The 16,569-nt window shown below is 46.1% G+C and overlaps 1 protein-coding gene across 1 annotated transcript in view; it reads left to right on the top strand.

Annotated features, from left to right (window-relative positions):
* MEI1 (meiotic double-stranded break formation protein 1) overlaps positions 1–16,569 on the top strand; it is a 51,830-nt gene that overhangs the window by 18,436 nt on the left and 16,825 nt on the right. The window contains 9 exon segments of the mRNA XM_006776003.2: positions 1–41; positions 838–929; positions 1,713–1,854; positions 4,051–4,162; positions 6,155–6,215; positions 7,882–7,979; positions 8,472–8,640; positions 9,022–9,169; positions 11,503–11,778. The exon segment at positions 1–41 is cut by the window's left edge and continues 95 nt beyond it. Coding sequence (XP_006776066.1) covers positions 1–41; positions 838–929; positions 1,713–1,854; positions 4,051–4,162; positions 6,155–6,215; positions 7,882–7,979; positions 8,472–8,640; positions 9,022–9,169; positions 11,503–11,778 — 1,139 coding nt within the window.

Genomic DNA, 16,569 nt, shown 5'->3' with positions numbered 1-16,569 from the left:
GTGCCGATTTCTCCCAGATCCCATTGAGCAGGAGGTCCCTGGTCAGTGAACTGCAGTCTGGAGATCATGCTGTAATGTGTTTTAGTATAATTACCTTTGTATGCCACTATGCCTACATTGAGATGTTATTTTCCCCCCTAACTACAGAGCTGTGAGGCTTAATAATTGCTGTTTTTACAGATTAGGAAACTGAAGTCATAAGGGTTAAATAACTTTTCTATAAAGTTCAAAACTAACAAGTACCTAATTTTGGATAGTAAATCCCAGGGTATCTGTACCCAAGCCTACTACACTCTCTGTCTTTTATATTATTCAAGCAGGTATGCTAAACATGCTCACAAAATTATTTAAGGCTAGATTTATTAGAATCTTAGAAAGAATTTGACTAATATGCAATGTATTGAATTGTTGGTTTTTAATGGTCCATGGACTTAAAATATCAGAAAAGATACTGTTAATATGAATACTGATTATGTCTTTCAAGATTAATTTTGGAAATCAAGGTCTTCATACCTAATGGGGTGAAGATTTTTGTGTGTTTTGAAGCAGCTAATGTGGGCATTACAACCAGTCAGGCCAATGTCCACCCGCCTGTGACCACTTTATGAACAAGAGCCAGTTCTGTGGTTCAAAGGGAAACAGATGGTTGAGGTTCCCCCTTCTCCCATTTTTAAAAGGAGCTGTAAGGTGGCTAGATTGCGAGGAGATAACACTAGAAAGTGTTAGGTGTAATAGCCAGACTGCAGGTAAGAGGAGGAGGTCTGTAGTCCTCTACGCATAGACTGGGACCCAGAGTAGGTACCTGACCCAGGCTCCCTTCTCTCCTTCTCACCTCAGGGCCGTGCCTCCAGTAGAGATTTGGAGAAGGCCATTCTTCAAAGGGGAACGTTTCTCCTGAGCACTCTGGAGGGATTTAGGAATGCCTGCAGGTGAGGGGCCTTCTATGGTCTAAAATAGTGGTATGGAGGGTGGGCTTGGAAAGAAATCAAAGGATGAAGTTCTTGATTTCTGATGCTTTACTGCATATGAGAGGACTTTGGCTGGGGTGGGGTTTGGGGTATGTGCAGGTGTGGAGGGTGTGTGTGAAGGAGGTTTGAAGATATGTAGTTGGGTGGGAGGTTTCTAGAAATTCCCTTCTGGTGAAGTTTGTGTTACTGTATAATGTTCTCTGTGTGTGTACTGTGTTTGTGTTCTGGTGAAGGTTGTGTCTCATTCAACTTTGTTCCTCTTCCCAAATAACCAAGCTAAATGCTTGTCGGATTAATTCAGTTCACATTTATGGTGTTTTTAAAAAATATCTACTGTGTCCCAGGCCTGGTGCTAGGTAGTGGAAGTAGAAAGACAATGAGTTCACAGAGATTGTTTTGTCTACATATGTGGGATTCATTAGGTTGTCACAGATCCGAGGAAGGTGTTTCAGGTAGAGAGCAGCATCAGTAAAGGCAGAGAGATGTGAAACAGCAGCGGGGTGGGATGCTCAGGGAAGTATCTGTACGAGGGTGGAAGAGTCATTTATTATGAGAGAGGGGATGGGAGCACGGAGCTGGGAGATAGCCAAGGACCAGGCCCTCCCTCTGAGGCCTCTTGAGTTTTCTCCAGATCTGCTGATAGGGATGCTTTCTCCAGATCCTGAGCTCAGGCATTCCTAGGAGGATGCTTCTCACCTCTGTTACCTTGGTAGTGGGGGATATACTCACACACAGATTTCTCAGGTTGGCTGTGGAATTCCAGAGTGAGCCTTCGGCCCAGGAGAATCCATTCACGGCTCCCAGCGCCGAGAAGGAAGACACCTTGGAGGCCTTCTCAGAATTTCTTCTCAGTGCCTGTGACTCTGCTTGCATCCCCATGGTGATGGTGGGTTCCCTGAGCCATGGCAGAGTGAGCTTGGGGAGGGGAAGAGTGTGAGCGTGAGTCTGGCCTGGAGATGCCAGGCAGCGACTACTCAACCGGACCTTCTGGGGCCGCGGTCGCCAACCAGTGGTCCGCGAGGTCCGAAAGGTTGGTGACCGCTGGTTTAAGGAAACCTGTGGAGCAGCCGTCGCCAACTGGTGGTCCGTGAGGTCTGAAAGGTTGGCAGCCGCTGTTCTGAGGTTCTCAGCGGGGTTGTTCTTGCAGCCACTTTTCCTTTGGTTTTAAAAACCAAGTGTAGTATTTCATTGCAACACTAATAGATGCCTCTTGAGAAAAAGTAGAAAACAGTAATAATAAATAGGTACTGTTTATGGGGTGATAAATGCCTTATATTCATTACCTAATTTGATCATCCCAGTGACCCCGTGAGAGGGAGCTATAATTCCCCCCGTTTAAAGAGGGTATTGTCATATTCCTGTGGTTATAAAGCAAGTGCATGACGGTACTGAGGTTTGAACCCATGTGTCCTGCACAGTGAAGCATAGCGATGAATGTCTGTGACCCAGACTAAGGACACAAATGTGCTCTGTGAAGTGAGAGATGGTCACTCTGGAGACAGACCTGGTCTGGAAGAAATTCATTTTGAGCTGACTTGAGCTGGAGATGGAGGAAGATCTGGGTCCAGAGCTGTTGACTGCCCAGCTGACATTGAGTGAATCCTGTCCTGGTTGAGGGTTGGACATCTGTGAGCCTTTGAAGAGTCCCTATTAGTCAAGATGGCCATCTGGGAACAGTAGGGCAGCAGGGAGGCATCCTCTGGTTCTGTTCTCAGCTCAGAATCATTGCTCAGCTGCCTCCTGCATGCCCCCCCCATTGATTTTTAGAGAGTGGAGGGGAGGGAGCGAGGGAGAGAGAGAGAAACATCAATGCGAGAGAGACACATCAATTAGTTGTCTCCTGCTCATGCCCCAATCAGGGTTGGGGATCGAACCTACAACCCAGGTCCATGCCCTTGACTAGGAATCGAACCCAAGACCCTTCGTTGTGTGAGCTGATGCTCTAAACACTGAGCACACCAGCCAGGGCCATCCTCTGGGTTTGACCGGGTAGAACCGCTTTTCCTTGAAGAGGCCTGTGAGCCAGCGTACCAAGGTCTTCACAGTGGTAACTGTAGGAGCCATGGGTTGTAGCCCTGATTGGCACACACAAACAGTAACACTTGGGCAATTCACATTGATGTCCTCATCTGCTCTGCCTTCCTCTTAGATTTATAAAGTGTTAGAGCTAGATCTAGAATAGACCATAGAATTGTTATTCTTGCTTTCTACTTTTCTGTATTTCACACTATGTATTTTCTAAGGTGCTTAAAAAATAAACTTGGTTAAAAACCAAAGGAACAGTATCAAGAGTCATGTCTCTGAGGTCCCAGATCTTCTTTACAGATAGGGAACCGAGACACTGAGAAGGATGGGAGGGGTGGGGAGGAGGGGAATGACCCAAGGACACATAGTGATCTGGTGCAGAGCTTGAATTAGAACCCAAGTTTCTCTACTTTTTTAAAAAATATATATTTTTATTAATTTTAGAGAGGAAGGGAGAAGGAGAGAGAGATAGAGACATCAACGATGAGAGAGAATCATTGCTCAGCTGCCTCCTGCATGCCCCATACTGGGGATCGAATCCGCAGCCTGGGTATGCGGCCTGATTGGGAATTGAAACGTGACCTCCTGGTTCAATCATTGAGCCACACTAGCCGGGCCATGTTTCTCTACTCTTAATTCAGAGCTCTGTCTACTATGTCAGGCTGTCTCATGACTGTTCAAAGATCACATCAAAAATAAATGTGAAGGCAGTTTGTAAACTGTATTATTATTACTATGGCTATAGTAATAGGAAATGGGTGTCACTCTGCATTATCATTTAGAAAGTACCTCTCACATACCAGACCTCATTTGTTTCTGGGCGGTAGGACTTGTTACTCCTGTTTCACCCTTTTTGATACAGAGGCCCAGAGGGGTAAAGTACCTGACACTATTAAGTGATGGATCATAAGCCTTGGATATAGGCTTGTGACTTCAGTTTCCTTCCATTGAAAGGGTTAGTCTACCGTTTTAGATTTGATGCCAGTTTTGCTAATGATTTTTCTTCTTCAGAGGCTCATCCCTGGTGGGCTGTGTTCTCCCTCCTGGTTCTTTTCAGAGGCACTTGGAGCAGGCCACTCATCCAGCCTTGATGGAAGTTTTCCTTTCAATTCTACACAGCCTCTTTGTCATCGTTCCCCACATGAAGGAGAAGTTCTCCAAGAAGCTCGGTAGGCAGAAAGCCAGAGTGGACGTTGGGAGGGAGGCAGGCACCTTAGGCAGCTGCTCAGATACTCAAAGAACATAACCTGTGGATGGGAAGTTGACGTATTTGTTCAGAATCCAGTCTGCTCTGCCAGTGTTGAGTGGAAGGGAATATCATTCAGAAAACAGAGTCCTTAAAAGCAGTTCTCAAGTTTATTGATACTTCTCTTAGAGTGTCCTGGAGGTTCCAGTTCAAAGCTCTCAGTACACCTCTTTCCATATTACTGTCATACTCCATACTCCCTCAGACCTCACGGTATGTTCAGCATCTCTTATGCCTGAGCACCGAATGCCCAAAGTACCCCCAGTCATTGTGTCAACTGAGAAACTTCCCACATGTGTTCAGATGCCTTTAGGGGAGCGGTAGCCCTGTGTGAAGCTGCTGTCTAGCTCTACACGGAAGTGCCTTCCTAAAATTGACCCCAAGTGGCTCCTGACTCTAGCCTTCTCCAGGCCTTCTTGCATCTGTTTGTTTTAGTCTCGGTCATTTTTGTTGTTGTTGTTAACCCTCACCCGAGGATATTTTTCCCATTGATTTTTAGAGAGAATGGAAGGGAGGGAGGGGAGGAGGGAGGGAGGGAGAGAGAGGGAGAGAGCGGGGGAGAGGGAGAGAGAGAGACTTATTAGAGACTCCTGCACAATTCCAGGAGAGGGGAGGGTGGCAGGCTGTGTGGAAGAGAGAAAAAAGCAGGGCCTTTGTTGTCAGCACATGCGGGTTGGGATTCTTACTTCATCCCTTACTTGTTTACTGATATTGGGCAAATCAGTTTTCTTATCTCCAATGTCCTCAGTTAGAACATGGTGATGATCATCAGAATGAAGTGAGATAACATGTAGATTTCCTGTACCCCTTAGTCTACACTGGAGTGCCAGCCAGCACACACTTCTTTCCTTCCTTTCACCCACTCTTCTTGCCTGCCATATTTCAAGAGCCAAGAGGATCCAGTCTTGTGTGCTAGATGGGTAGAGCTTCAGATGTGCTAATCTCTGGGGGACAGTGGTGGGGAGCAAGGGATGTAGAGAAAGGCTGTGTATGGGGAGATATAGAGTATGCAGCATGAAGCCAGCTAGAACAGGATCAGGGGCCCAACCTGCAGGAGAGGAGAGGGAAGCAGGCACTGCCAGCCAAGAGTTGGGCAGAGACCTGGAGTCGTGGGGGTAGAGAAACTTTGGTCCCTTGAGAGACTGGGCCAGGAGGAGCCCTTCCAGCAGACAAGCTGGGCACCCACTCCCTGCAGGAGTCATGGGTTAAACTGCTATCCCAGAAAGTTGCTGTGAAACTCAGCGGGATGAAGTGCTTGCTATATGCTTTAGCCCAGTGGTTCCCAAACTTATTTGGCCTATACCGCCCCCTTTCCAGAAAAAATATTACTCAGCGCTCCCTGGAAATTAATTTTTTAAAAATTTTAATAGCAATTAAACAGAGAGATATATGTATTAATGTTTCTACCTTTTTCGTAAAATATAGTAAATAAAGGTGTAAATTAGAAACATTGAAGTTTGAAATTATGAAACTATTTATTGAACTCAGAATAGAAAGGTAATACAAAAAAAGTTAAAACAAATGCACCTGTGGCCATCACCGCCCCCCCCCCTGGATCGCTGCAGCGCCCACCAGGGGGCGGTAGCGCCCACTTTGGGAATCACTGCTTTAGCCCCAGGACAGAATACAGATTCTCCCCAGCACTGGAGCTGGTGCGGTGGGAGCTCTTGATGTTCTTGTTTAGAATCCTGCTTTTATCTCCATTTCACAGCCACCTGTGAGGTAGAGATATTGAAACTATTCTCGGAGGAGTTAAATAAGTGCTCCAGTGTCATAGTCCTAGATAGGGAAGGAGCAAAATTTGAGCTCTGGTCTGCATGACTTTAACATAGTTCTCCTCGGTGCCCCCCAGACTTGGGAATCTCTAATGCATCTGGTTTAAACCACTTTCTGCTTTCCTCCCACTTTCCCCAAGCTGCCTCATCCTTCATACGACTAACTCTGGAACTGAAGGCCAGGTTCTGCAGTGGCCTGAGGTACGTATGGTCCCAGGCAAAATTAATGGTCAAGGAGCCAGCATCCTTGACTGGACACGTGGAAATTTCTGACTGGTGTGGTTTAGTCATAGGACTTGTGGGGGCATTGACGCAGTATCAGAATTACTCAGTAACCAGTCATATGAGCTAGACTTGCTTCTATAGCTTGTATTTAATCTGGCTCTGGTAAGGCCCTCCATCCATGTGATAATTGGATGGGCATCTCTCACATGAAAACTGGAAGGGTTCTTAGAGATCATTTGTGTAACCACTCATTTTACAAATGGGGAAACAGAGGCCGAGGGTAAGTGATGCAGTGAACATCAAAAAAGAGTCATGTTCTAATTGCCACCAGTGCAGCAATTCCAGAGGAGAAACTCTTATTCAAAATAGTCTGTCTTCTTAGGTTCCTGTTTTTTTGTTTTGTTTTGTTTTCATTGATTTTTAGAGAGAGGAAGGGAGAAAGAGAGAAACACAATATGAGAGAGAAGCATTGATCAGTTGCCTCTGGCACATGCCCTGACAGGGGATTGCACTCACAGTCCAGGCATGTGCCCTGACTGGAATTGAACCTGTCACCTTTTGTGTACGGGACAACGCTCCAGCTCACTGAGCCACACCAGCCAGGGCTAGAGCAGCCTTGTTTACCTTCCCATTTGTGATTTGCCACCTGTCTCTGCATGTACTTAGCAGGTTCTGTTTGTTACTGTCTACAGGGCAGTATCCACCTCTCCTTTCATGCCTGGGAATAGAACACCCAGTATTCAGGAGAAAATATGGGGGTCCAGCTGGATTCAAAGTCATCGTTTTGGATGTTTTGTTGTTCTCCTTGAGTACTCGTTTGGGGTCAACAGCTTCCTCTTTTTTTGTACTCCTCGGCCCTTTCCTGACCCAGGAACACATTTTTGTTTGTACGTTTTGTGAAATTGGAACTTAGTGGCCTCCTTGATTTATTTTTTCAGCAAATTTTTAATTAATAATTGTATGGACCAAGTGCCTAACTTACAGCTCTGGACAGGAGGTTTTATATTTACTTTTTTTTTGTAATTGTCACCAGAGTACATAACATGCTTAGACAAAGTAAGAGAGGGAGGGAGGGAGGGAGGGATTGAGTGATTGTCTTCCACACTCCCCGATTGGGGATCAAATCTGCAACCTAGATATGTGCCCTGCCTGGGAATTGAACCGACAACCTTTTGGTACATAGGATTACACTCAACCAACTGTGCCAGTCTACCCAGGCTCCATATTTACTTTTTTTTTTTAATCCTCACCCGAGGCTATTTTTCCATTGATTTTTAGAGAGAGTGGAAGAGAGAAGGAAAGACAGAGAGAAAGATCCATGTGAGAGAAACACATGGAGTTGTTGCCTCCTGCACGTGCCCCAACCAGGGTCCGGGTCAGGGAGGAGCCTGCGACCGAGGTATGTGCCCTTGACTGGAGTTGAACCCAGAACCCTTTGGTCTGCAGGCTGATGCTTTACCACTGAGCCAAACCAGCTAGGGCCATATTTGCTTTTTTATAGTCACCTTCAGACCTCCTCCACTAAGGCCATGGTTAGACTATCACTGGGCTCTGGCACAAAGCAGTGGCACCCCAGTACATGTAGGGATAATGCTGTCCCAGCCGAAGTAGCAATGTTTTCTCTCTGTGTTCTCCCTCTAAGTCACTCAGCCCTAAACCAGGTGTGTTCCAGTTTCCTCTACTACTTGTGCATCAACCTCCTCTCAGCTCCAGAGAATACAGGGCCACCTTCTCAAGAAGGTAAGATGGTGCTATCTGACTACTCATGAGGCCTGGGGTGGTCTTTTAGAGTCTTTTGTTGCTGTTGTTAATCCTCACCCATTTTTTTTTTTTTTTTTAGAGAGACTGGAAGGGAGGGAGGGAAGAGAGGAGAGAGAGAGAGAGAGAAAAAAACATGGCACTCATCACATGTCCTGCAGTTATTTGTCTCATCTGTTTTCCCCACCAGCTGCCTGGAGGTACTGGAGGTGGGGCCTGTGTCTCACAGCCTGGCCTAGAGTAGCCACTCAGTGAACATTTGTCAAATGAGTGAATGAGAGACTGTATCCATGGAACCTTTAGTCTCTCCTGATTGGCTGAAAGCTGCATAAAGGAAGAGGGGATTCTGATTTGCTTTTATCCTGCACGTACCCTGCTACCTTGTGCAGTACTCTTCATGTAGCAGATACTTACGTGCTCATTACTACTCTCGTGTGTTCTCTGTGTGCCTTTCTCTAATTATTTTCTCCCCAGAACTCTCTGCAGTGTCTGAGGTCCTGCAGCACGGGCTGCCCCAGATAAACAGCAGGAGCCCTGAAAGCCTTGCCCTCCTGTCGGATTGCCAGTATGTGGAGGGAGCTGCTCGCCAGAGACAGTTCTGCATCCTGCTCCTCTTCTACTTGGCCTACATCCACGAGGACAGGTCTCCCTCCCCCAGAAATGTGCCCATTAACCACACAAATGCTTAATGATAAATACAAGAAGAAGGGGTGGACTGGCTGCCAGAGCAAGCCCTCCTGACCTCCAGAAGTAGCATCCTTCTTTTTAACAATGCCGGTTCAGCTGGCTCTTCCACCTTCCGGGTGTGAGTGAGGAGTCCTGGTCCCTAACAGCCTTGCACAAAGCATGGAACCGTGTGTTGTGAGTGTGATAATGCTTTGTTAAGTATATATGGCCCGGTCTTTGTGCAAGGTGTCATTAGACTGTGGACATGCTGGAGCCGAATGACAGTGGCTAAGGGAGGATGTGGCAAGGCTGGACAGCTGTCTCTGCCTTTCTCACTCAGACCCTCTTTGGTTGACAGGCTTGTCTCAAAGGCAGACTTATCTGTGGCTGTGCAGAGCTTCCTCCTGTCTCTGCAGGCCCAGGGTGAGCGCCCTCCACTTGGGGTTCTCAGAGCATCCATCTATCTGCTTGCAATCTGCCAGGACAAAGACGATGTCCTGGATGAGGTATGGGCCACACTCCCGGCACTCCTCCTCCTGCACCTCTGCACTGTGGCTCCTTGGGAGACTGATGTTGTGTGTATAGAGAAGAGAGAGAGCTGCGGTAGGGAGCGGGGGGAGGGTGCTGACACATACAGAGCCTATGTGATTTAGTTAATTCTCTCAACGGTCCTCGGAAGCAACGATTATTATTTCCTTTTCACAGACAAGAAAGTCAAGACTGGGGTTAAAGTCACTTTCTCTAGGTCACACAGTAATCGATGGGGGAGCCAGACTTCAACTCAGACTTGACCAATTCCCAAGGCTCTTTTCTTAGTGCCAAGTCCAGTTTGTGTAGGAGAGTGGTGTGAGGATTTCCTTCTAGTAACAGTTTACCAACAAAGCAGGTTACTGAAACCCACATTATTGTTTTGTATATGTATGTATGTATGTATGTGTGTGTGTGTGTGTGTGTGTGTGTGTGTGTATTTTAAACAGATTTTGATGTATGTGTGTGTGATTGACTTTTTACAGAGAGGAAGGGAGAGGGATAGAGAGTTAGAAACATTGATGACAGAGAAACATCGATCAGCTGCCTCCTGCATCCCCACACTGGGGATTGAGCCCACATCCTGGGCATGTACCCTTGACCAGAATTGAACTTGACCAGAATTGAACTTGGGACCCTTCAGTTTGTGGGACCCTCTGTCCACTGAGCCTAACCGGCTAGGGCTGGAGAACTCACACTTAAAAATTTTTTTGATTGATTTTTGAAAGAAAGGGAGGAAAGGAGAGAGAGAGAAAGAAACATTAGTTTTTGTTATTCCACCTGTTCATGCATACCCTGCTCGTTTCCTGCATGTGCCCTGACGGGTGATTGAAACCGCAACCTTGGCAGCTTTGGCCGATTGGGAGGACATTCCATCCACCTGAGCCACCTGGCCAGGACAGGACTCCCATTTTTTTATTTCAAAGCTACAGTAATCAAGACAGTGTGGCCGAAGCCGGTTTGGCTCGGTGGATAGAGCATCGGCCTGCGGACTGAAGGGTCCCAGGTTCGATTCCGGTCAAGGGCGTGTACCTTGGTTGCGGGCATATCCCCAGTGGGAGATGTGCAGGAGGCGGCTGATCGATGTTTCTCTCTCATCGATGTTTCTAGCTCTCTATCTCTCTCCCTTCCTCTCTGTAAAAAATCAATAAAATATATTAAAAAAAAAAAAGACAGTGTGGTTTTGACATTAGAATAGACATCTAGATCAATGGAATAGAATTGAGAGTCCAAAAATGAACCCATAAATAAAAGTATAAAAAATTAAAAACAAAAATAAACTCATATATTTACGGTCAGTTGATTGTTTTATAAGGATGCCAAGACAATTCAATAAGGAAAGAATAGTCTTTTAAACAAAATAGTGCTGAAACAACTGGATGTCCACATGTAAAGAATGAAGTTGGGCCTTAACCGGTTTGGTTCAGTGGATAGAGTGTCGGACTCTGGACTCAAGGGTTCTGGGTTCAATTCCGGTCAAGGGCACATGCCTGGGAGCATGCAGGAGGCAGCCAATCAATGATTCTCTCTCATTACTGATGCTTCTATCTCCCTCTCCCTTCCTCTCTGAAATCAATAAAATACATTAAAAAAATAACACCAAAAGAATGAAGTTGTACCCATACCTCATACTATACACAAAAATTAACTAAAAAATGGATCAAAGGGCCACAAATAGAAACTATAAAACTCTTAGAATATCATATTAAGGAATATTAACCTTGTTAGATATGCAATGGGAAGAGGATGTTGAGAGTTAATAAATGATTCAACACATCATTTGCTGCATCTGTGCTAGGCCCTACACCAGGTGTTCATAGATTAATCTGCCATAGTCCCTGCCCTCAAGCAGCTCAAGGCTAGTGTGAGAGGTAGACACATACGCTGACAGTTACAACCCACTGTGGTAAGTATATTTATAGAGCTGGGTTTCTCAGCCTTGGCACTGTTAACAATTTACATAGCATAATTCTTTCCTGCGGGAGGCTGCCCTGTGTTTTATAGGATATTTAGCGGTATCCCTGCTCTCTCCCACTAGATGTCAGTAGCACTCCCCCAATGAAGACTATCAGAAATGTCTAAATATTTCTGAATATCCCTTAGGGAGCAAAATCACCCCCGAGAACCACTGTCATAGGTAAGCACAGCGGAGTTTCTTCTCCCAGGAGGCGCTGGGGTGAGTCAGTGAAGGTGTCCCGAGTACTGAGATGCCAGTACATTTTCCCCAGTCATGCCTTGGCTATGTTTGTGAGGGTCTCTTGCGTCTTCTGCAAGGTGGATTTAGCCTCTTTCTTTATTTCTTTGCTTCCAGGCTGTGGTCAGTGCCATCAGAAAATTTCTAGAGGGCATCACGGACTTGCGCCTCATCTACACCCACCACCCACTCCTGCTCAGGTTCTTCCTGTTGTATCCAGAGCTGATGAGTAGGTTTGGGCATCGTGTCCTGGAACTTTGGTTCTCCTGGGAAGAGAGCAGCTATGAGGAGCTGGATGATGTCCCCGCTGCTGGGCAGCCCACCCTTCCTGCCAGCTTAGCAGCCTTGTTCCGCATACTCAGAAGCAGCCCCAGCATCCTGCTTATTTTGCTAGTAGGTAACCACATGCTCATTTCTCCATTCAGAGAGAGTGGGGTGTCTCTCTCTCTTTCTCTCTCTCTCTCTCTCTCTCTCTCTCTCTCTCTCCCTCTCCTGGTTTACTAAGGTCATGAGGTACCAGCACCTGCTTCTGCCACCTCTGGACTTAATGCTGTTCCCATGGGAATAGGAAGCCCTTTTGGCTGGCAGGTGCCTGGTTCCTATAAGTCTGTCCCCTGTCCGAAGTCTGATGGCAGTCTGCTCACTGAGAGATACGTACCCCTCTCCTCCCCAGGGGGGATAACGATGAGATGCTGATCTCAGCCACCATTCCCTCTCACCTCCCTGTCTTCTCCAAAGCAGATTCTGTTAAGAAGGGCTTAACATCAGAGGAGTCCCCTGAGACCCGTAGCTGGAGAGGTCTGATTGCAGAGGCACTGTGCCTTTTTTCTGCCGTGACTAACAGGATAATGGTCCACGTGCAACACACTCCCCTGGGCATACCCAGAATCGTCAGAAACCCCAGTGCTTTTTGTGAAGTAAGACATTCCTGTCAGGTACATCAGATAAGTGAGCTGCCTGTTGTCTGCAGTTTATAAAACACTGACTTTAACTTCATCTTTTTTTCTTTCATTCAAGAAAGCACATTGAGCCGAAACCGGTTTGGCTCAGTGGATAGAGTCGGCTTGCGGACTGAGGGGTCCCAGGTTCGATTCCGGTCAAGGGCATGTACCTAGGTTGCGGGCACATCCCCAGTAGGAGATGTTTCTCTCTCATCGATGTTTCTAGCTCTCTGTCTCTCTCCCTTCCTCTCTGTAGAAAATCAATAAAATATATTTTTAAAAAAAGAAAGCACATTAAAAACAAATTAATAAGAGATATTATAGAGTTAACTGTTGTAATTTACACGTTTAAAAAATTATTTGTACACCCTCACCAGTATCGCTAAGTGGGTAGAGCATTGGCCTGAGCACCAAAGGGTCATGCCTTCGATTCCCAGTTAAGAGTGAATACCTGGTTTGCAGGCTTGATTCCCCCGGCCCCAGTCAGAGCACATGCAGGAGGCAACCAATCAATGTGTCTCTCACATTTATGTTTCTCTCCCACGCCCCCTCCTTCTCCTTTTCCCCTCTCCCTCCTTTTCACTCTCTTTAAAAATCAGTGGAGACTGGCTGGTGTAGCTCAGTAGTTGAGCATCAACCCAGGAACCAAGAGGCCACTGGTTTGATTCCTGGTCAGTTCACATGCCCAGGTTCCAGGTTCGATCCCCTATTAGGGGCGTGCAGGAGGCAGCCAATTGAAGATGTTTCTCTCATCAGTGTTTTTATCTCTCTATCCCTCTCTCTCTCTCAAAAAATCAATAAACACAGATTTAAAAAACCAATGGAAAGAATATTTTCAGGTGAGGATTAACAAAAATAAATAAAATAAAATAAAAATTATTTGTACATTTGATACTTTGTATTTAGTGAGCAATTGCTAGTAACAGGTCCTAAACTGATGGCAGCACACCAGCATAGAAAACACTTGGTTTAAAGGTACTGCCTTCGTTGCTAGTTCACCTGTTTGTCTCCTCCTTAGTGCAGGAAGAATGGCACAGCCTATCAGAGACAATGAGATGATTTTGATGTTCTTATCATCAACAAACACCATTCCCTGACTTTATTGGAGTGATGTGGTGACAATAACACGTGCATGTTATATATCACACATCCTTAGGTACCAATCTCTGTCAGCATTTACACCCGCACACACTTCCCACTCAGACTTTCATCTTGTGAAGTCACACATGTGTTGGCTTGATAAGGACCACATTCATGCTTTGGCTTTCTTGGAGAGAGAAAACCGGAGAAGGAATGGGTTAAAAGTAAAGCATTAGTGCATAGGGGAAGAAGGCAAGATGGGACAAGAGGGAGAGTGGCAATGAACAGAGCTAAGATACTGGATTTTCTTTGTCAGATGAAGTGTTCTTCACACGCAGTAGGTACTTTATTAGCTGACGCATTGAATTAGGGGTTTGGGTAGATCCAAGTCTCTCAAAAAAAGGTGATGGGTGGAGAATTTGGATCTTCTGAGAGACATATTAATGATGGTAACTTTTTCTTCTTTTCTTCTAAAAGGGTAAGAAATAGGTTGAGAGAGATTTGCTCAAGGTCATAGGAATTGAGATTAAAACCCAGATTTGGACTCTGTCTGATGTTCTTTTCAGTGAACCGAGCTAACTCAGAACAAGAGAGAAATCAACCTTGATTCAGTGTTCCATCTAATGGAAGAGCTGTTCGTTTGAGCACTGCGGATTGTTAACGTAAAATAAAAGGCCAGGGTGAAGCAACAAGAATGTATTAAGATCCAATCAGGAAGCACCGATGCAGGCAGAAACCCAAATCGTGTTCCAATGAGGAAGTGAAGGCCAATTAGTGAGAAAGGAAAGGGGAACAATTACTTGAATAGAAGGAAGGAATTTTTATGGGGGTTAATAAGCCAAGAAAGGATTTTCTAAAGGTGCAAATAAGCTAGCATGGATGATGCTGATTCCAAAGAATGCCTTTAATTTTCAGTTTTAGTCTTAAGGTCTGCTTTCCTGTTATCTTTGCAGACTTGTTTGGAATACAGTGTTGCTTTCGGCTCAGTGCAAAGGCTGTTTTGTCCCGTTTTAACGTTCCAAAGGTTTGAGGAGTAAGATGTGCAAGGCAGTTCTGGGATGGCAGCTCCCACTCCATTTTCTGTTGTTGTTAATCCTCACCGAGGATATATTTCCATTGTTTTTTAGAGAGAGTGGAAGGGAGGGGGAGAGACAGAGAGAGAGAGAGAGAGAGGGAGAGAGAGAAACATCGATGTGAGAAAGACATGTTGATTGGTTGCCTCCTGACCAGGCCAGGGGACTGAGCCTGCAACCGAGGTACATGCCCTTGTCTGGAATCGAACCCCGGACCCTTTAGTCCTTGGGCCGATGCTCTTCCCAGTCCATGTAAGTGGCTTTGTTTACACTAACCACTGATGAGGGAATCTGAGGCATCAAACCACTAACAACTGTACTACCTGCGTGGCAGTAAAGGTCAGGCCGGGCACTTGGGTGGTAAGAAGGGCACAAAGGTGACGTAAATGCTGATCCTCAAAGAACTTGACACGTGAAAGGGCTGCCAGGCCAATACAGCAACATGCAAGTGTTCACTGTAACTCAGGGACAGGGAGTAGTTTGGGGTGGTTCCTGAGCTTGTGGGATATATTGCAGGAGACGAGGTTGGAGAAAGACAGAAAGGAGCAGGTTGTTAGAGGCCTTGACTTCAGTCATTCACTTTTTCCTTTATCATACATCTGTTTGGTATTTACTAGGCACTAGGCATTCGGATACAAAGATAATTCAGTTAAGGTTGGTCAGTCCTTGCCCTCGAGGAAATCACAAATGCTCTGTCACCGTGTAGAGGCTGATAAAGATGGAGGCTTCACTGAGCTTCAGTTTTCTCAACGTGTAAAATGGAGACAACGGGAGGATAAAAGAAAGAACACGTGGGAACACTCTTGGTATGCTGCACACAGCACCCGGGCTGTGGGAGTGGCGGAGAGTCTGAGCCCCTCTAGGCTTACCAAGTCCTGGTTCTCTGGATGTCTTGCACCCGGATCCAGACTGGACCACAGAGAATGTGAATCTCAGAGGAGCTTATTGAATTGCCCAAGGTCCTATCGCTAATGAGGGTCATGACCAGGATTGGAGCCTAAAGTTAGGTTTGCACTAACTCAGATCCTAAAAACACCAGTGGTAACAACAACAGCAAAACAGTAAGGAACCACTTTGTTGTCTGTTGTATATATAATTCCTACCATTTTCCCCCAACTTGTAGCCACAGGAGGGGAAAAGAGTCTAAAAATATGTGTTGGTACCAATTTCTGTTTTCGATATGGGTAATTAACAACTGAAAACAACGCTGTTAATTGCCACTCTTATCAAGGGGTGGTCTTTCGTGTAGGTGGTTTAGATATGAAAAAACGATGATGTCACAGACGCTCTGTTTGTTCCCTGCTTGGCCGTGGCACCCTGGTTGGTCCAGTCCCAGAGAGCTCCTGACAGCTGTGAGCAGGAGAGATTACAGAGTGGGCTGTGTTCTGGCCACTGGCCCATGTGCGGGGCGCACACATTCCCCTGGCATTCACGTGGCCACCGAAGGCTGAGTAGCCCCCTTACTTTTGGGCCTTTAAGATGTACTAACTCAGGCTTCTGAGGGACCAGATCTGGCAATCAGGCAGGCACTTGCTGTTGGTAGAGGAGGACCAGGAAACTGGCTTGGCCTTGGGCCCTGTGACCTTGGGAAAATCACACCCCCTCTGGGCTTCAACCTCATATTCTGTGAAGTAAAAGGGTTGATGGAAATGAACCGAGATTCCCTAGCCTTCCCATTCTGTGATTCTCTCCTTCCAGAGATGTTTCTCAACCCTCCAAGGTGACATTAACTCCTGGTTACCATGCCACTGCTTTAACTCCTTCATTAACTCCTAGTTGCCAGGCCATTGCTTTTTTGCTAGGCAGATTACTTAGTTTGTCCCAGTTTCCTCATTTGAAAAGTTGGGGTGACACCTACCTGGAAGAGTTACTATGAGGACAGATAAACACTCAGCTACTATTTAAATACAGCATAGTACCTGACAGTTTTAGGCCTTAATTGAGTGGCTGCTATTGAGATTAGAGTTGTTTCTCTGGCAGCTGTGGAGGTTTGTGAAGAGCCAAGGCCAGACACTGTGCCATCCAGTGATCAGCACATCTGGAGCTGTCCGGTCCGGAGCCCTGTAGTCACGGTTCTGCACGTCAGGAGC

The sequence above is a fragment of the Myotis davidii genome, unplaced genomic scaffold (assembly GCF_000327345.1).
Source record: "Myotis davidii unplaced genomic scaffold, ASM32734v1 scaffold428, whole genome shotgun sequence".
Taxonomy (NCBI): Eukaryota; Metazoa; Chordata; class Mammalia; order Chiroptera; family Vespertilionidae; genus Myotis; species Myotis davidii.
The sequence above is the reverse complement of the archived record's forward strand: the minus strand, read 5'-3'. Positions and strand labels throughout refer to the sequence as shown.